The sequence below is a fragment of the Trichoderma evansii genome (genome assembly GCF_050947405.1).
Source record: "Trichoderma evansii strain SZMC 28006 chromosome Unknown GGI43scaffold_9, whole genome shotgun sequence".
Lineage (NCBI taxonomy): Eukaryota > Fungi > Ascomycota > Sordariomycetes > Hypocreales > Hypocreaceae > Trichoderma > Trichoderma evansii.
Genome location: NW_028145197.1, coordinates 752488 through 770588, shown reverse-complemented (window position 1 = coordinate 770588; position 18101 = coordinate 752488). Strand labels below are relative to the sequence as shown.

The window sequence follows — 18101 nt, the reverse complement described above, 5'->3', positions numbered from 1 at the left end:
CGGGCAATTTTTGGCCCATGTTGCTGTTTTAATATAGCTAATGTTGCGGCCAACGCAACTTCATATCATCGCCCAATGGGAGGTTGCGAGACGGCTGGTACAGTAAGAAAGGAGTCAGAAAATGTTAGCCCATCAGTTTGGGAACCCCCTCGTTCCTATCGGCACAGCGCAGGTTTGAATGGCTTTCTCAATAGCTTGAACAAAGGGCTGGCTTCCTAAACGGTGCTGTATCTTCGTGCTGCATCCCCCTATCGAAATATTGAGAGTCTGCAGAAGCTCCATTTGGCTTTTAGTAGGCATAAGCATGCATCATGGCCACCCTACAGCTGAACGACCGTGAGCGGGCCATTTTGGATCGCCAATTGAATGGCATCGAAAGCGACGGCAAAAAGCGCAACAATGTATTCGCATATGCGACGTTTTCCGACAAGGTCATTCTGTCGATTAGTTCCCTATGCGCAATTATTGCTGGTGCCCTGAATCCTCTAGTTCCTGTAGGTGTATACATGTACTCTCAAGCGCTCTTTTCTTCGCTTACCATTTAGCCAAGGTCATCTACGGTCTTCTTGTTGGTGTATTCGATGGTTTCGCTGCTGGCACTGTTACAGCCGACGAACTGCGGTCCAAAATATCTACCTTTAGCCTCTACTATGTCTACCTCGCCATCGCACTATTCGGCTTCTCATATGCATCCACTGTTGGATTCTACTACTCTGGAGAGCGCATCGCTCGGGCGCTACGAACTGCATACTTGTCGGCAATCATGCGACAGAATATGGCCTTCTTCGACCTACTCGGGCCGGGAGAAATAACAAATTGCATCATGTCGGATATGGGTATCGTTCAAGAAGCCGTCACAAGCAAGCTGTCAGTTATGCTGAGTGCCATTGCGCAATTCTGTGCTGCTTTCGTCATCGCCTTTATAATGTACTGGAAAACGGCTTTGATCATCAGCCCTTTCTTTGTCACGATGATTGTTGTGGGAAGTGTCGGTGGAGCGTACGTCGTCAAGCATCATAAAAGGGCCATGGCGATTTACGGCCAGGCATCCGTTCTAGCTGAGGAGGCCATCAGCGCTGTCAGGCATGTAACTGCCTTCGGAATCCAACCACTATTGTCGCGACGATATCTTTCCACGCTGGATCAAGCGGCGAAGGCGGATACTAAAGCAGAGAACATTGTTTCAGCCATGATCGCTTGGTCAAATGCCATGCCGTGTCTCATCTATGCACTCTCCTTCTGGGCGGGCTCCAAATTCCTAGTCAAAGGAGAGATTTCCGTCTCAGCGGTGACGACAACGACTCTGACCGTAGCTATTGGGTCATTTGCTATCGCTAGGATCGCTCCTTCAGCTCAAGCACTAACGTCTGGGATCGCAATAGCCGGTACAGTTCTGAAAGCCATTGCGAGACAGTCATCCCAAGATCCCTTAGCGGCGGGGGGAGAGGAGCCCGAGGAAGTTGTGGGCAATATTCAGTTGGAGGATATTGGGATGGTATATCCATCTCGAGATGACGTGAAAATATTAAATGGGGTAACTCTGACCTGTCCCGCCATGCAGAAGACGGCTATCGTGGGTCCATCGGGAAGCGGAAAGAGCAGTATTTTGGGATTGATGGAGCGGTTTTACGAGCCAACTAGTGGCAGAGTTTGTATGTAGTACGGAAAATGGTTGACAACGCTCACAGCTAACTGAACGTGACAGTGCTCGACGGTCGGGATATACAGGTTTTGAATCTTGGCTGGTTGCGGCGTCATATCGCCATCGTCGATCAAAACCCGATCCTCTTCAATGCCTCTATATTCGAGAATATTCAGTACGGGTGCCCTGAGATTTTGAGTCAGCTATCAAGAGCAGAAGTCTACGAGCGAGTCACAGAGGCTTCTAAGAAAGCCAATGCGCATGATTTTATCACGATGTTACCAAATGGCTACGATACCCAAGTAGGTGAGAAAGGTCTCCAGCTCTCTGGGGGACAGCGACAGAGAATTGCCATTGCCCGTGCATTAATCAAGGATCCAAAAATCCTTCTGCTTGATGAAGCAACGTCTGCGTTAGATTCCAAATCTGAAGCAGTAGTACAAACGGCGCTTGATGCTGCGGCAGAGCACCGCACAACCATCATAATTGCACATCGTCTGTCAACCATCCGTAACGCTGATAACATCATCGTTCTCGCCGAAGGCAAGGTTGTTGAGCAAGGAAAACATGAGGAGCTCATTGCAAAGAACGGGATTTATTCCGCTTTGGTGCAGAAGCAACAAATTGAAGATAGGAAAGAACAAGAGAATATTGAAGACCGCCTTTCCATCGACGACATTGAGAATGGCTCGCAAATTATGTCAGTCAAACATCTGGATGAGAAGATTTATGAAACAGAGGAACGGCACCGCGACTCAACTACAGGTGTAGCAGCAACATCAGGAAACGGCTCCAAGCGCCTAAGCGCGAAGCACACATTGGCTTTCATCGCAAATATGGCTAAAGATGACTGGAAAGTATTACTCCTCGGGCTGATCTGTGCTATTTTTGCCGGCTTAGGAATTCCCGCGTGCGTACTCTTGCTCATCTTAACTCTCCCACGGCACTAGCTAACCATTTGACACAGGCAATCCATATTTTTCGCCAAGCTCTTGACAGCTCTGGGTCTGCCCCCTCCTCAGTATGCCCATCTCGAAAGCGAGGTAAATCTTTGGTCAGGTCTGTACGTTGTCATGGCAGGTGCTGCTTTTATTTTCTGGATGGCTGTTGGTATATCATTATCATACGCAACTAAAAAGCTTTCACGTCGAGTCCGCGATGCCTGTTTTAAGTCCATCATGATACAGGACATGGCTTTCTTCGATGAAGTTAAGAATGCACCCAGCGCACTTTCAAGCGTGCTTTCGAAGAGCACAAATGACCTTGCCGGAATGGGTGGTCCTGTTATTGGTGGCATACTAACGTTTATTTCGACGATCATCGCTGGCATCATTCTCTCGTTAGCTGTAGGATGGAAGCTAGCACTTGTTTGCACCGCTACTATACCTGTCGTGGTGGCCTGTGGCTGGCTTCGGTTGCAGGTACTATCAGCATTCGATAGCAAGATTAGACAAAGTGGACTCGATTCAGCCGCTTATTCTGGGGAACTTGTCCGCTCAATCCGAACAGTCGCCTCCCTTGGACTTGAAAAGCATGCTCTGACACGCTATGATGGCTTCTTGGCAAAGCAAGCAGCCAAGTCTCTTCGTTCAATACTCTCCGCCTCCAGTCTGTACGCAGCGTCGCAATCTCTTGTCTATCTCTGCTCTGCTTTGGCATTTTGGTATGGCGGGACCCTCATCGCAGACAGGGAGTACACCATTTTCCAATTCTATATATGTTTCGTCAGTCTTATTTCTGGGTCACAGATCGCCGGATCCATATTTACCTTTGCACCTGATGCTAGCAAAGCTATGCATGCCAGCGATGAACTGCAGCGTATCCTAATCGCAAAGCCTAGTATCAACAATAAATCATGGAATAGGCCTTCTGCGAAAGAACCACAATTGAAAGAGAAACAAGTTTCGGAGAGGAACATCGCCTGTCAAATTCACTTTGAAAATGTGTCGTTTACTTACCCTTCTCGGCCAAACCGCCGTGCTCTCGATGGGCTCGATATTACCATCAAGCCAGGCCAGACTCTTGCCCTCGTCGGTCAGAGTGGAAGTGGAAAAAGCACGTGCATATCACTACTCGAGCGATTCTATGATCCGGATCACGGACGGATTCTCATCAATGGACAGGATATTCGAGATTTAGATGTGGACGAGTACCGCCGGACCATCTCACTTGTTAGCCAAGAAACAATCATGTTCTCGGGCACAATAAGGGAGAATGTAGCCATCGGATTAGCAGAGGACTCAGTGAGCGATGACGATATTCTGGCAGCATGCAAAGAAGCCAATATTCTGGAATTTGTAGAATCGCTACCGTAAGTGCCCCAATCAATATCACTTTCCTTGCGAGAGTCTCTAACAACATGATTAGCGAAGGGCTGTCCACACCTGTAGGTACTGGCGGCAGCATGCTAAGCGGTGGACAGAAGCAGCGCATTGCCATCGCACGCGCCTTTCTTCGAAAACCGAAAGTGCTGCTGCTCGACGAGGCTACCTCAGCGCTGGACACCGAATCTGAGGCTATTGTTCAGGCGGCCATGGATGCCGTTAGAAAGGGCCGGACGACCATCATGGTGGCGCACCGGCTTCGCACCGTTGTGAATGCAGACGTTATCTGCGTACTGCAGGATGGAGCGTTGCTAGAAATGGGCAGTCATGAGCAACTGATGGAGAAGCGAGGGAAATACTGGGAGATGGTTGGGATGCAGGCTCTACATTAAGAGGCAATCTGAGATACCTTGATGAAGCAATGGCTTTGATATAAAGCTCAAATTTGGAGAACGACACTATCAAAAGAGTAAAGATTTCAAATAATAATTTTTTTATGTAAACGTACCCAGTACTTATAGTACTAATACCTGATGGCTTCTTTTTTTTTTTTTTCCCTTCAGGAAAGATGGCAATAACTACGTAATTAAATCCATTCCGAGGTAAACATTAGTCACAAGCATTTGTGAAATATCTTCAGAAAGTCTGCGTTTGGTTGGATGCGTTTTGGCTCAGCAATGTCCGAAAATGAAGGCAGATATGGAGCATAGTTTGAACTGGCTTACGGCTTTTCTAAGAGTATTATTTTTATGCTAAAATCAAGTAAGATTATAAATACATTCGCTATTTTGATATTTAGCAAGTAGAAAACGACTTTTCAAATAAATGAATAGCGAACCTCCTCCCGCACCCTATCCGCCAACTTCAGTGCTTCTCGCCTGCTCTCTCTCGAGAAAACATTGAAATAGGCCAAAAAGGTGTTCACTCCAGAACTTGGATGCGGTACCTTCTGCCCACGCTTGACCAGACACCCACTTCGACTGATGTGTTTCGCAAGGTCCGGCCTACGAGCTTGTAGCTCAGCGCAGATATCGTCTGAATCAAAGATGCCTTGGTAATAGGATGGAAAGTCAGCTGGAATAAAGACCATGACGCATGTGTACTGGGCTCCATTCTTGAATGGCTGAGAAAGGGAGCGAGCGCGAGTCTTGTCTGCAACGGCGATGAGCATGGCTAACCCCCAATAGTCGATCCCGTATGTTGATTCAATGACGTGAGATCCCGTCATACCGAGCGGACGTGGATTTATTTCAATAAGCCAGGCAGCAGGGTCTGGAGTCGCGGATGCGGTGTCGCGAGGGTGCAAGTCGAGAACTCCATCTTCCGTTTTGTAGTCAACCGACGAGTATTCCACGCGGCCTTCTAGATGCAAAATGCCGTTCTGTAGACCGAGCTTGAGTAGCGTATCCAGGAAGCTGTTGCGAAGCACATCAATTTCGTGAGCGGGTAGCGCTGATGGGTATACACTGTTTAGCTCAATAAAGGAGTTGAGCGACCCGACGCTGGGACCGTTGGAGTCGGCGGTTTTGGGAAAGTCATCGCACGCTTCGAAGAAGAGGATTTCACCGTCCATCAAGACGAAGTTTGCATCAACTTCTGGCCCTGAGCAATATTTCTCTATAACAAACTCGGACCCATGACGAGATGTGTCGATGGAGTTGACAGCTTCCGTGAGCGCGTCGAGAGAATCAACGCGAAATACTCCCTCCGAGCTCCACCCATAGCATGGCTTGATGATAAGGGGGTAGGAAAGATTGTTTTTGCTAGCAATCTCGAGAGCTTCATCTGGACTAGATGCTTGATAGGCCTGATGCCCTGCAAACACGCTTGTCAAATATTTGTCCGTAGCAGTGCGCAGCGCATCTGGTGAAGCAGTCCGAAGGCCCAGCTGCTGCGCGGCTTGAGCAACCTGGGTCGCATAAGAGTCGCAGAACGTTACGATGCCATCCACCGGCTTGCCGTAGGTTTTCACGGATTTTACAATTCGATCGGTGAAGGCCTCTTCTGGAGGATCCGTCAGCTTAGTTGGGATAAATGCCTGACGCCAGTGCGCATATTCCGGCCCTTCTAGCCAATGTCCTGAGTTGTCTAGGACAACCAAGTCAATGCCAAGCGCTCCGGCTGCGAGATAGATGCTCGGCGCTGTACCACCATTATCGGGGTGCGCGCGACTCCCTTCTACTAGCACCAACGTTCGACGTCGAATGTTCTCAGGTGAGATCCAGGGAAAAGAGAGCCTATTTTCGAGCTCAGATTCCACGGCGAGAGACAGTGCTTCGATTTCGTCATCTGAACCCTTCTCAGAATTATAGTGCAAGATCAAGCCAGCTGTGGCAGCCGAGAAGAGTGCCACAAAGTCGCCGGTATCTGAGGGTGTGATTGCTAAGCCGCTGTAGTTCTCGAGAGGCTCTGCAAAAGACACTGCCGCTGCCACATATTGAGAGTCCCTCAGACGCAGAGGAATTATGTCCGACCGTATGATATGTCCCTTTTGTAGAGGGACGATAAGTTTCACTACACATCGAAGCCCCCCAGAGGATGCAGTCGTGGTGCGAAGACATTGTAGGAAGAACTGAAACGCCCCGGCCGAGCCAAAGGATTCGGGGAGGATGCTATGGCCCAGATTTTCATTATCGACATGGATAGCATCCGCGCTCTCAAGATTGTTAAAATGATTAGTCGCATCGGACGATTTAAGGTGCTCGAAAACGATGTCCAGCGACTGCCAGAGGCCTTTATTGATTGGCTTGTTAAGTAGACGCCATGAATATTCAAAAAGTAGCGCTATTTATCGCGTATTAGTAGAGGTCATTTCAAGCTGAAGTATATTACCCACCTCCATCGTCTTTCGACCGAATTTGGATCTTTTGAGAAGCCATCGCAGGAAAATTACGTGAAATACATACACCACAAAAGCTGTATTGGCAGTAGAACCAAATCTTGGTATTCTTTCTTTCCTGTTACGCGTGTTGGTTGGAGATATGGACCAACACGCCTAGTTCATCCGTGTTTATCCGGCGATAGTTCGAAAAAATCCGTGACTCATAGGTATAGGCAGCCGTTGCTCACGAGCAACATGATTGGGCTGACTGTGCTATGCCAATCCCGCATATTCTCATTATTGCACCATACGAGCTCTGACTAGTAGATGACTGCTCCATACATGTCGGGTTATTAGCTAAGGTAGTATTTCTTTTCACATGTTTTGATCTTATAATTTAAGACAAAAATCTAGTTTACCAAGATCTCAATTGGTACTACTTAAGTTTTGGCTGCATAAGGCTTTCTTCCTAAATAGGCAATTATAAAAAGGCTCGAATCAATATCTTTTAAACAATGCCTTCAAAGATAGAAGAACAAGCCCCAAAGGAGCCAACGCGCTTCCTGCTCGTCGGCGTCGGCCCTCACGCCAAACGGATCTATATTCCGCATCTCAAAACTTTAGAAGGGGATGGCCGAGCAAAGCTCGTTGGTGCTGTTGATATTCAAGAAAATGCGGAAGCAATCACTGAGCACCGCAACAAGGCTTTCCCCGGGGCAGAACTCTTTTTCGTCCCTTTCTTCTCTGGGGCTATGCCAGAAAGTGTTTCGCTTTCCTTGACAAATCTTGCTGCTCGCCTTAAGATTGATTGTGTCGTTATTTCTACTGAACCGCTTGCGCATAAGAGCTACGGATTATGGGCAATCAATCAGGGCCTCCATGTTATCATGGACAAGCCTATCACCGTCAGAAAAAATGTCATACACGACATGGACCAAGCACTAGGAATTTCTGAGGATTATGAAGATTTATTGACCGCCTATAATGAGCTTCAGAAGCGCAAGCGTACTTTTTTCCTCATCACCAGCCACCGCCGATACCATCCCGGCATGTACTGCACGTTTGATATGATCAAAGAAATCACTGAGAAATCCGGATCACCAGTTACAAATATCATATCTACGCACTGCGATGGTATGTGGCGGCTGCCGACGGAGATTGTTGATCAAAAGTATCACTCATTCAATAACGGCTACGGCAAGGTATCTCACAGTGGTTACCATTTCCTCGATATGGTGTACCGGTTCGTCAAATCTGGGTGGACCGCAGAAAAGAAACCTGACAGGATCGAAGTCGTAAGCAGTTTTGTGACACCTGCCGGGTTTCTTAAGACATTCAACTACAACGATTACATGAAAGCGTTTGGAGACAAGACATACGGCGACTCATGCAAGTACACGGATCGCTACATCCAAACGTTGTCGCCGAAATTTGGAGAGATCGACGCCGCTCTTCAGATCTCTTTTATACAAGATAATGAGCCGATATGCCTCGCTCAAGTCAATCTCCAGCATAACGGTTTCACTCGTCGTAGCTGGGTCACACCCGGACCAGATCTGTACAAAGGCATCGGTAGAGTCAAGCACGAGTTTCACGAAATCAAGAGCGGGCCTATGCAGACCATTGTTATCGACTCGCGACAAGCTAACGACAAGCATGACCGATCCAAGCCCAGCACTGCCACCATTGGCACAGATAACCACTTTGAGGTGCACGTCTTCCGCAACAACGACCTCCTTGATGAGGAACAGCCGCTGGTTAGCTACTCTGTTGCTGACTTAGACCGACGTTACAATTCGCAACTCCCAGGAATCTACTCAGAGAACGTCAAGCGAGGGATTCTGTGGGAAGCATTGGATTATATTGAAGGCAAGAAGTCTTTCGATGACTTGGCGTCAAACTTGGATGATCATAGCGTGCCGGCAAATATCATGAGTGCTGTATATGCGTCGCATATCCAGCGAATGCAAGGCCATAATCCAGTAGTTAGCATTGACTTAACGTATGACGGCGTCGTGCGCCCAAGTGAGTACTCTGGTCTTAGCGCATAATTTTCGGATAATAACCATTGATAGATTATGGCTCAGCAAGAGCAAACATCCGACACAGTGAAGGCATTGCCCAGACATTGACTCCGCCTAGTTTAGCCCCTACAACTCCTCAGTTACAAGAAGATAAGATCTCGGAGATTGAAGTTAATAACAAAGAGAATACACTGAGTGAAACGGCGATGAACGGTAAAAAAAGCCACGATCCAAGTATTGACAACGAATTTACGACCACTCTCTTGGATAAGCTCAACGCAACTAATCAGCTTGTACCCCCGCAAATCTCGACAGTTTATCCTACCGAGGAGAATATCAACCAAGATGTCGAGGCGCATTATGACTTAGCGGTCACGGCACAGCCCGTTAGCGCCAAGGTCAGTGCTTGACGGGCACAGTAGTCGGTTAGAAGTTGAACGATATATTTTCTGAAAGTCACAAGAGGGGGTTTAAGTTGCTATATAGATGCAAAAGCACTGTGAAATTTAGGAAAGAAAGAATGCATATTTATTTTTGTAAATAATACGTCTTCTTATTGCGCCACAGCAGTGAGATTTTCAGTAAGTATAGTAGACTTTGCTACAGCCACTACCCATTTTTTGATGCTTGAAATTCCGCTAAGCCCGGAGAGCGATCTTGCAATTGTCGTGTCAAATCTTTATCATGTAATAGTAGTCGCAAACTTCATGATTTCGCGTATATTTGGCCAAAGACCGAGGTATAAAATGCCCAAAATGATCATCATGATAAAGCGTGTTAAATTTCCCAGGACACGGGTTGATATGTGAATCTCTTGGTGTATCTAGAATGACTGAATCTTTCCTACACTATAGCCCGCATCATCAGCCCTGATATCATCAATACTATTGTCCTACAAAGCTCTTTGACCGCATATTCAGTGTTCTAACGCAATGAATATAGGTGAGTGTGGCTTTTTTCTAATGACAAAGACAAACTAATCTAAATTGGCTAATTGGTGAATGCAGTTCATAATGATAATTTCTATAAGGGGATTGGGAGTCTCCGAGATTGGCTCATCACACTATTCTATTTACCCCCCATTTCGTTCTCATTTTTAGACTTACGCCCGTAGCCATGCTCAACAATAGCAAGCTATAAACTCCAGTCGCTTGTAGGCTTAGATGGCTGCCGCTGATGGTGGGTCTGCTTGGTGACGCCCTGCGGAGCCAGCGTCGGGCTGAGCCGGTAATAGTGTCAAACTTTCTGACACCATTCTGACTGTACTCATGAGATTACCATCTAATAGCCTTATCCTGCGAACTGACTAATACTAATGTCAATGCTATAGCCCATGCTTCATAAATGAATGGCAGCAGTAAGAATCATCATTCTTCGCGAAGTCAGTGTCAGGAGGATTGGACATGCTGGAGCCTATCCCAGCGTTACACCACCAGGACTGCACCGCTATTATCATCGATAAACGACATTTTGCTGAACCAAGCCACCTTTAAGCTAGATCTAAGAAAACAAACTTAACTATGAGAGCCGCAGAGAACAAACCAGATCCCAAACACCAGCCCTTCATCTGTTGCTGCCTCTAATCATTATGCGTCTAGACAACCTTGCAGCGCAATCCTTACACCCCATAACCGTGACTGCACTTTTGCTTTCAATATTTTTGTATCCATTATACCGCGTGGCAGCATGGCTAGCGGACTATGCCCATCAATTGAAGCTCAAGCGAGCCCGTATTGATGCACCTGTCGTTAATCTAGGAGCAGATGTCGACTATGCAGCCGCAACGCAGAGATACATGCGGGACTTCAAAGGCATCCTCCAGGAGGGTTACGACAAGTACAAGCATCGCGCGTTCCAAGTCTGGGGTATCGATGGGTATATTGCTATACTAAGTCCGAATTATGTAGAGGAGATGAGTGCGTTGGGTACCGATGTGTTGGATTTCCACGCTGCTAGTCAACGAGTAAGACATCTCAATATCTTAGATAGTGTGAGAACCTAAAAGAGAGACTGACTGGGTCTGATAGCGTATCATTGGAGATTACGAATGGTTGAAAATTACGGATGCCCTTGGTGCGCACACGGTGCTGCACGACGTTACGAGGCAAATCGGTGAGACGATCTGCGTTCCCATAGCCCTTCGCGATGAACATCGTGCTTCGTAATCAGTACGGTGATGTTAATTACTTCAGGTGCCATGCTGCCGGGAATCCACAACGAGGTTGAGCACGTTCTAGCTACCGAATTCCCTCCATGCAAAGGCGAGTAACCCCCTTTCAATCCACCATTATCCACATATCTAAATCTGAACCACTCCAGACTGGACCCGGCTAGCCGTATGGCCAAAAATGTATCGCACCATGGCCCTCGTAGTCTCCTACATGATTGGTGGGACGCAACTCAGTCGTGACGAAGAATGGCTGCGAACTATGATGCAATTTGTCGACAACATTTTCGTGGGTGGGTGGGAGCTCAAAACTTACTCCTTGCTCCTCCGGCCCATAGTGGCACGCGGCCTGGTTCCTGGAATTCGTCGGGTATGGCGTCATCAAGCTGATGCCCGCAAGATTCTTGTGCCAATTATACAACAGCGCCGCATCGCTGAGGCGCAAGCTCTGGCAGAAAGTGAGAAATACAGTAAACCTAACGACTTAATCCAGTGGATGACAGACAACGGCGCCAAAGCAAATCCACCGCGCACGGATGAGAGGGTATCAGATATGTGCTTAGTGATTGCGTTTGCGGCGTTGCATGCTGCGACAGTGACGGTAACCAATATCGTTTTTGATCTCGCGGCTCGGCCTGAGTATGTGGAACCATTGAGAGAAGAATACCGTTTAGCGAAACAAAAGTATGAGAAAGGGTGGCTAGAAAAACAGGCGTTGCTTGTAAGCAGTCTAAGCAAGCTCGATAGTTTTATTAAGGAGTCGCAAAGACTGAATCCCGTCACCTTGAGTAAGCAGTCTTGACATCTTGTTAGCCCCTGGAAATTAAATTACTGACTGAAACAGCTTCCTTTTCCCGCGTCGTCCGCAAACCAGTGACGCTCTCGTCAGGCCTGCACCTCCCCAAAGACACGCACATTCTCGTACCGGCCGCCATGATCTCTCTCGACCCAGAACACTACCCTTCGCCCTTTGAATTCCAGGGGTTCCGTTTTCATGAAAAGCGACTTGGCAGCTCAGAAGAATCTCAGTACAAAGACCAATTCACTACTACATCACCCCGGCAAATGCATTTTGGGTTTGGTCGTCAGGCTTGTCCAGGACGCTTTTTTGCGAGCGCAGCTATTAAGTGCATTATCATCCACTTGCTGGAGGATTTTGAGATCAAGCTTGTCAATGACAAGGGAAGACCGGAGAATACGATCAAAGGGGCCATGAGTGTGACGAGCGAGAGTTTAGAGGCTATGTTTTTGAGGCAGGAGAAATAACATTGAAGCTGGCGAGTATCACTGCTATTGTTAAAGAGCCAATTTCCTTATCAAATAAATAACACTGCAGACCAAATTTTAGCGGATACATGATTGATAGGTAATATCTACGGGAATAAATGAATAATATAACAACTTGTTATTTATTGATGATCAAAGAGCTTTGAAGTAACTTATTGATTCAATTCTGTGAGACAGCGCACAAATAATGATCAGTGTTGAAAATATAGGTTCAATTGGCTTAGCCTTATATTATTATAACGCGATATGGCTGCCCTACTTATACACTATAGCTAGGCTGACAACTGCACACCTAGGTACATAGGGATACTTCCTATGTGGATGCCCCTATTTACGACAATCAGTAACAATTTACTTCTTGTTTCTCAATTATAACTTCTTTTTCCTGTTAAGATTTCATATCCTCTGAAATTCAGTCTTTGATGTACATTAGATTAAAAATCTTCATCACCTTTACAACCCACCTTCACAACGTGGCTGTTTAACCTCGGTGCATGCGACTCTGGACGGGTATTAAACTTACCCCCTCTAAACTCACCCCATACAAAGCAGTGCACGCCCTCTCCTTCTTGGCTTTTTAGTATTAGTAGTAATATTGGCGGTCAAGAGTCTCAAGTCTCTTTTAATGGATTCTATTTTAAACTATGATTGGAGGATAAAATATTGGATATTGGATTTCGGGCATTTCCTAATCGGCGCTGTATCACGTGGTTCTCTTGATATCTTTTTGTCACGATTAATTTCCTCGACTCAAGCCCCCAACGCTCGCGACAAACCACGCTCGCTACCATTCACGCTCGCTATTTACTATTCACGCTCGCTATTTATTATTCACGCTTGCTATTTATTATTCACGCTCGCTACTATGAAGATCACTCCTTTCTGGGCGTCAATCGCCCTATTGCGCGTTCTACCAGTCCTCGCTCAAACAACCCCAACCCCAACTCCCACCTCCGCAGCACCGAGCTGCACAGCTTCCCTCGTTACCAGTCTCTGCAGCTATCCAACACCAGGTCCTGATTTCGCCGTCGCCGAAGACGGCAAAGCCTCCTGCTGGGACTATTGCAATGCCCATCCTCCCTGCAACTTTGTCATCTTCGCCGCCGGCAACCCTTACACGGGCACAGGCACCTGCTGGCTGTACCCAGGTGAAAGCTTCGATGCCAGCGCCGGCAGCTCTGACTGTGCCAACCCCTCTTTGTCTGTCTACGACCAGCCCGTGTGCCGCGGCAGTGGCAGTGGCACGCCCACCTCGGGCAGTTGCGCAGCGACTGCAACGCCCTCTGCTATCGCATCAGTTTGCGGGTATCCGACACCACCTGATAACTGCTTTAGCACTTGTACTGCTAGTGAAGGTGCATCGGACTGCTTGAGTCAATGTGCAAAGGCCGATTCCTGCAGTTACGTCGTCTTTAATCCACATAACCCAGACAATTCACCCTACGCTTCGGGCACTTGTTGGATGTATTCGAGTGGTACCTACGACGCTGGAGCTGCGACTACTTGCAGTGGCCCGCCTGAGCAGTTTGTGTATAAGAACGCGTGTCCTAAACCATCGCCTTCCTCGTCGTCTGTTTCGTCATCTGCTTCATCATCTGCTCCAGCACGATCTGGCACTGAAACTGCTGGAACTGGAAGTACTGCAAGTGGAACTGTTGGTAGTGGGACTGCAGCCGCCGTTAATGCAGCGTTGGCTACGACTAGTAAAACTTCGGCCTCCACTGCCCTCCGACTCACTAACTCGCTAGCCATATATATGGCTGTATTGCTATGGCAGGTTATTGCATAACATGCTTGTTGCTAGATGTTGACAACTGTTCAATCGCATAGTTAATCTAGTCCCTTCAACACATTGTCAAATAGCAGTTTATTGTCACATAATGAGAGCACTTTGGCTTGCTTAGAATCCCGAATTCTCCACTACCTATGGTTGTATATAACATGGCGAAGTTAATATTATTATATAACGCTTTTTACAATCAAGAGCAAAGCGTTACCATGTCTTCTCTCTCTTGGATTCTAAACAATAACTTGATAATATGATCCTGGGCCTGTTGTGCATGCCAAGAGCGGTTAAAGTCGCTCAAGAGGATGCTGACTACAAATAATTATCTTTCTTTTATACTCTACTGTTGTTAATTAAATTAGAAGTATACTTTCCTAAATATGTAGCTGATTATATTAAATTAGGAATATAGGGTACGTGTATACATTAGTGTTATAAAAGAGAGCCATTCTTTTGTGATAGATGCTAATCACTAGTTATGCCGGGAGATGTGCGGCAGCTGCTTCGTAAAAAGCCATTATTATTGTTGCACTTCAGTTAGGATAAGTGTGAACAGGCAGATGGATAGTTTTGGTCAATACTTAAGTTGACAAAATTTGTTTTCACGGATCGTATATAAGCCCAAGGAGCTTACTTGCGGCGAGTGGCTGCTCGAAGGGAACTTGTTACGTCCCGACGTGGGGAAAGCAACCTTATCCCCGCACCCACCAGCATCGCTGCAGATCCTCGTCTAGCGGGGCAAAGTAACACCGAGACTTGTTATTTTATACCTTATCATAAGGCAATTACTTGTGGTAGGCTAATCTTCAGTATATCTTTGCTGAGAAGTATAACCTAGCGGAAGACATTTGGCCGAATAGACAGATCTGTCGTTTCATCATTTATGGCTATGGAGGTAGGATACTATGAGAAGCAATAGCTGCTTAAGCGGGAAGACACTTGACGATCTAATATGGACTGAAGAGCAGGAGATGCGCCAATGTCGTAACATGATCGACCGAACTGGCAAAATAGCCGTTAATATCCGGCAAGCAGAAGAATCATATGATTGGTTAAGCTTAAGACATGAGGCATTCATTACCGTGTTCAGCTAAATATCCGATCTACTACATACGCAGAGTTTCTCTTTATTTTCCCACATCTGATCCAGTCTCTTCGGACTTTTATCCGCGTGGGCGTTGCCCGGGTTTAAATATAACGTAGAGAGGGGGACGGACACTTTACATGGTTTGTCTGCAATGCCATCCATGTGTATTCACCCAATTTTTATTCTTCGCTTTGTTCTTCCGTTCAATTTCTGCCAATTTAGGGATTAACACGACTCAAAATATCCACCATGGAGGATCCAAAGGGCGAGACTACGCACATAGAATCATCCGGAGCCTCGGAGTCATTATCCTTCCAAAATATGAGCGACAGCGAGAGGAATCTAATGGAGCGTAAAATGATCAGAAAAGTGGACTTTAGACTATTGACCATGACAATTTTAATGTACATTCTCAATTATCTCGATCGCAACAACATTGCTTCTGCCAAGCTGGCTGGTATGCAGACAGACTTAAATCTTCACGGAAACCAATACGAGGTGATACCTCCGAAATGCGCACGCATGTGCCAGCATCATTTAACTGCTCATTGTGCTGATTTCGCCTAAGACAGCAGTCAGCATCCTTTTCGTTGGTTATATTCTGATGCAAGGTTTCGTGGCCCGCCTTTCTTTTCTGTAGCAGTATCATTGAGCTGACTTACTCCGAGTTCCTTCTAATCTTCTCTTGAACAAACTCGGAAAGCCTTCTCTGTACCTTCCAAGCTGCATGGTAGCTTGGGGTATCGTGTCAACCGCAACAGCAGCGACAACGACCTTTGGCGGCTTGTTGACTTGTCGACTTTTTCTTGGTCTTATAGAAGCAGCTTATTTTGTAGGGCTTCCGACTGAAGCACACATCATGTTGTTCTATGGTAAACTAACAGTATATCTAGCCTGGTTGTTTGTATCTATTGTCATGCTGGTACACTCGGAAGGAGTTAATCAAGCGAACGGCACTGCTCTACTCAGGCTCTATTCTATCCGGCGCCTTTTCAGGACTTTTTGCGGCGGGAATTACTCAAAACCTTGACGGAGCTCGTGGCCTCTCGGCATGGAGGTGGCTTTTCATCATTGAGGGATGCATGACGGTAAGTCACTATTGATCATTCACAATATCTGCCCTTGCGCCGGATACCCAACGATTTAGTACCGCGCCATCTGGCAGATGGCGGTTTGAAGGCGCACAGGGTATATATTCAGATTTCTTAGTTAAGAATGATGCTTATTGTGCTCGCTTAAGATCACGATAGCCATTATTGCCTATTTTATTATCCCGGACCTGCCTCGCACTACGCCTTGGCTCGATAGTCAGGAGAAAAAACTGGCTGTGTGGAGGTTGGAAGCAGATATAGGAGAGGATGACTGGGTGGACAGCAATCATCAGTCCTTCATAAAGGGGGCAAAAGCAGCATTCTTGTAAGTTGATCCTTGGATTTGGGAATCACTAGTGCTAATATTTTCCTTTTCACAGCGATTACAAGGTCTGGTTGCTTCTTGGGTCAGTGTATGGCTCGACATCCGCCGGATCCATAACCACATTTTTTCCAACGTGAGCGCATCCAAGCCTAGATGGCTGAAGTCACACATATTCTTGCGCATCTTTTTACTAAGAAGCGATTCTAGCGTTATGAAAGGGTTAGGTAAAGGCACCGTGGAGACGCTACTTTTAACGACGCCACCTTATTTGATTGGGGCTGTGATGCTGTTTATCAACGCTTGGCATGCCGACAAAACTGGCGAACGATATCTCCACATAACCTTGCCTACAGTACTCGCTATTGCATCATTCATTTTAGGTGTGTCGACGACATCTTTCGCGCCTCGCTATGTGTAAGTTTGGATGCTCCATCGAAGACACCCGCGATTTGCAGAGAGATTAACAGCTCCCAAGCGCCATGTGTTTCGTAGTTGGATCAGTCTATTCTGGCTACGTGGTATGTTTGGGATATATTTCAAGCGGTAAGGCTACATGTAGTCTCTTGAGTCCTCGAGAATGCATTGACTTATCAGACGACAGTTATACCGAGGCCAGCGGACAAACGTGCAGCCGCACTTGCCATTATCAACTGTATAAGTAATGCATGCTCAATCTACACATCTTACTTCTATCCAGGTGATATCTCCTCTTATTTAGTAGTCTATCACAGAGCTGACTTGTGCAAATTAAGACTCCGACTCGCCGCGATATACCAAAGCCTTTTGTATCAATATAGGTATGCTTGCTATGTCGCTTTGTTTTGCTACGACTTTACGTATTGCACTTGGCAGAAAAAACAAAAAATTGGATGTGGAAGATGGTGTAAATCCAGAAGATCCCGTACGAAATAGTAGATTCCGATACCTACTCTAACTGCCATTGTTCATATTTTGGCCAGGCTGTTCATCAAGAATCTGTTTTTAGCTTATCTAGTCATACACGCATTATGTTACATTTTTACTCTAATGATTCGCTTCCATCTTAAGGATAGAATAATGTGAACGGAAACTACGATTTTTACCCCATCGTAGAATAGTAGAGCAAGAAGGTCTGATAGTCCCTGTTGTATCTTCCGCAGGTAGTTCATTAACACTAATGATCTTTCAAACACTTGGAGCTACAATATCTGCGATCTAATGCAGTGTATTTTGTCGCGGGGGTTCGTTGTAGAGTTTATATGAGGCTCTGCCGTGAGGAGTGCGCGGCGTCCACATGTATAGGTAATCTATGGGCCTCTTTTAGCGCCGCCTTAGCAGTGGGCAGCGGCTACGCCTTAGTACCCGTCCCAATGAAATACTGCTGCTCCCCATTTTGTGCATATGCATCTCCACTACTACATGTATGTTATCTAGAACTTTTAGCAGACACCATGGAAGGATACCGGACAATATGGTGTTGAAAAGCGCCTTTGCTTTCATTTCCTTTTTTTTTATAAAAGCCTGCCTACCCGGCCCTCATCAGGGAGCATTTCCATATCATTTCTCTT

General features: G+C 46.5%; 6 protein-coding genes across 6 annotated transcripts; 5 read left to right on the top strand and 1 right to left on the bottom strand.

Annotated features, from left to right (window-relative positions):
• The first annotated feature begins 62 nt into the window (after positions 1-62).
• Positions 63-4827, top strand: GGI43DRAFT_404437 (ABC transporter ATP-binding protein). The gene is made up of 6 exons (XM_083205926.1): positions 63-494; positions 551-1652; positions 1706-2552; positions 2610-3953; positions 4010-4611; positions 4692-4827. The coding sequence occupies exons 1-5, from the start codon at positions 312-314 to the stop codon at positions 4356-4358; spliced, it is 3825 nt and encodes a 1274-aa protein (XP_083060960.1). The 5' UTR covers positions 63-311; the 3' UTR covers positions 4359-4611; positions 4692-4827.
• On the bottom strand, positions 4331-7032 carry GGI43DRAFT_372389 (uncharacterized protein). Its single transcript, XM_083202571.1, has 3 exons — positions 6803-7032; positions 4692-6750; positions 4331-4611 (listed from the first exon to the last, which is right to left on the bottom strand). The coding sequence occupies exons 1-2, from the start codon at positions 6843-6845 to the stop codon at positions 4784-4786; spliced, it is 2010 nt and encodes a 669-aa protein (XP_083060959.1). The 5' UTR covers positions 6846-7032; the 3' UTR covers positions 4331-4611; positions 4692-4783.
• Position 7033: 1 nt separating this feature from the next.
• Positions 7034-8844, top strand: GGI43DRAFT_372388 (Gfo/Idh/MocA family protein). Its single transcript, XM_083202570.1, has one exon. The coding sequence runs from the start codon at positions 7303-7305 to the stop codon at positions 8836-8838; it is 1536 nt and encodes a 511-aa protein (XP_083060958.1). The 5' UTR covers positions 7034-7302; the 3' UTR covers positions 8839-8844.
• Positions 8845-10242: 1398 nt separating this feature from the next.
• Positions 10243-12619, top strand: GGI43DRAFT_433959 (cytochrome P450). The gene is made up of 5 exons (XM_083209826.1): positions 10243-10774; positions 10839-10923; positions 11004-11072; positions 11131-11766; positions 11823-12619. Exons 1-5 carry the CDS (start codon positions 10400-10402, stop codon positions 12242-12244), a joined length of 1587 nt encoding a protein of 528 aa, XP_083060957.1. The 5' UTR covers positions 10243-10399; the 3' UTR covers positions 12245-12619.
• A 406-nt stretch (positions 12620-13025) lies between these two features.
• GGI43DRAFT_404433 (uncharacterized protein) lies at positions 13026-14513 on the top strand. Its single transcript, XM_083205925.1, has one exon. The coding sequence runs from the start codon at positions 13131-13133 to the stop codon at positions 14052-14054; it is 924 nt and encodes a 307-aa protein (XP_083060956.1). The 5' UTR covers positions 13026-13130; the 3' UTR covers positions 14055-14513.
• A 275-nt stretch (positions 14514-14788) lies between these two features.
• On the top strand, positions 14789-17737 carry GGI43DRAFT_404429 (major facilitator superfamily domain-containing protein). The gene is made up of 11 exons (XM_083205924.1): positions 14789-14946; positions 15015-15636; positions 15707-15749; positions 15807-15970; positions 16032-16226; positions 16379-16554; positions 16610-16687; positions 16762-16968; positions 17030-17097; positions 17156-17251; positions 17307-17737. The coding sequence occupies exons 2-11, from the start codon at positions 15388-15390 to the stop codon at positions 17486-17488; spliced, it is 1458 nt and encodes a 485-aa protein (XP_083060955.1). The 5' UTR covers positions 14789-14946; positions 15015-15387; the 3' UTR covers positions 17489-17737.
• The last annotated feature ends 364 nt before the right edge of the window (positions 17738-18101 follow it).

Excerpts from the sequence above, each read along its gene's own strand:
- GGI43DRAFT_404437 (XM_083205926.1), top strand. The coding sequence starts at position 312 with ATGGCCACCCTACAGCTGAACGACCGTGAGCGGGCCATTTTGGATCGC. Across the intron at positions 1,653-1,705 it reads GCCAACTAGTGGCAGAGTTT|TGCTCGACGGTCGGGATATA; the intron begins GTATGTAGTACG and ends TGAACGTGACAG. Across the intron at positions 3,954-4,009 it reads GAATTTGTAGAATCGCTACC|CGAAGGGCTGTCCACACCTG; the intron begins GTAAGTGCCCCA and ends CAACATGATTAG.
- GGI43DRAFT_372389 (XM_083202571.1), bottom strand. The coding sequence starts at position 6,845 with ATGGCTTCTCAAAAGATCCAAATTCGGTCGAAAGACGATGGAG. Across the intron at positions 6,751-6,802 it reads TCGGTCGAAAGACGATGGAG|CGCTACTTTTTGAATATTCA; the intron begins GTGGGTAATATA and ends CGCGATAAATAG.
- GGI43DRAFT_372388 (XM_083202570.1), top strand. The coding sequence starts at position 7,303 with ATGCCTTCAAAGATAGAAGAACAAGCCCCAAAGGAGCCAACGCGCTTC.
- GGI43DRAFT_433959 (XM_083209826.1), top strand. The coding sequence starts at position 10,400 with ATGCGTCTAGACAACCTTGCAGCGCAATCCTTACACCCCATAACCGTG. Across the intron at positions 10,924-11,003 it reads CGACGTTACGAGGCAAATCG|GTGCCATGCTGCCGGGAATC; the intron begins GTGAGACGATCT and ends TAATTACTTCAG. Across the intron at positions 11,767-11,822 it reads ACTGAATCCCGTCACCTTGA|CTTCCTTTTCCCGCGTCGTC; the intron begins GTAAGCAGTCTT and ends TGACTGAAACAG.
- GGI43DRAFT_404433 (XM_083205925.1), top strand. The coding sequence starts at position 13,131 with ATGAAGATCACTCCTTTCTGGGCGTCAATCGCCCTATTGCGCGTTCTA.
- GGI43DRAFT_404429 (XM_083205924.1), top strand. The coding sequence starts at position 15,388 with ATGGAGGATCCAAAGGGCGAGACTACGCACATAGAATCATCCGGAGCC. Across the intron at positions 15,637-15,706 it reads TTCACGGAAACCAATACGAG|ACAGCAGTCAGCATCCTTTT; the intron begins GTGATACCTCCG and ends ATTTCGCCTAAG. Across the intron at positions 16,969-17,029 it reads TCTTTCGCGCCTCGCTATGT|CGCCATGTGTTTCGTAGTTG; the intron begins GTAAGTTTGGAT and ends ACAGCTCCCAAG.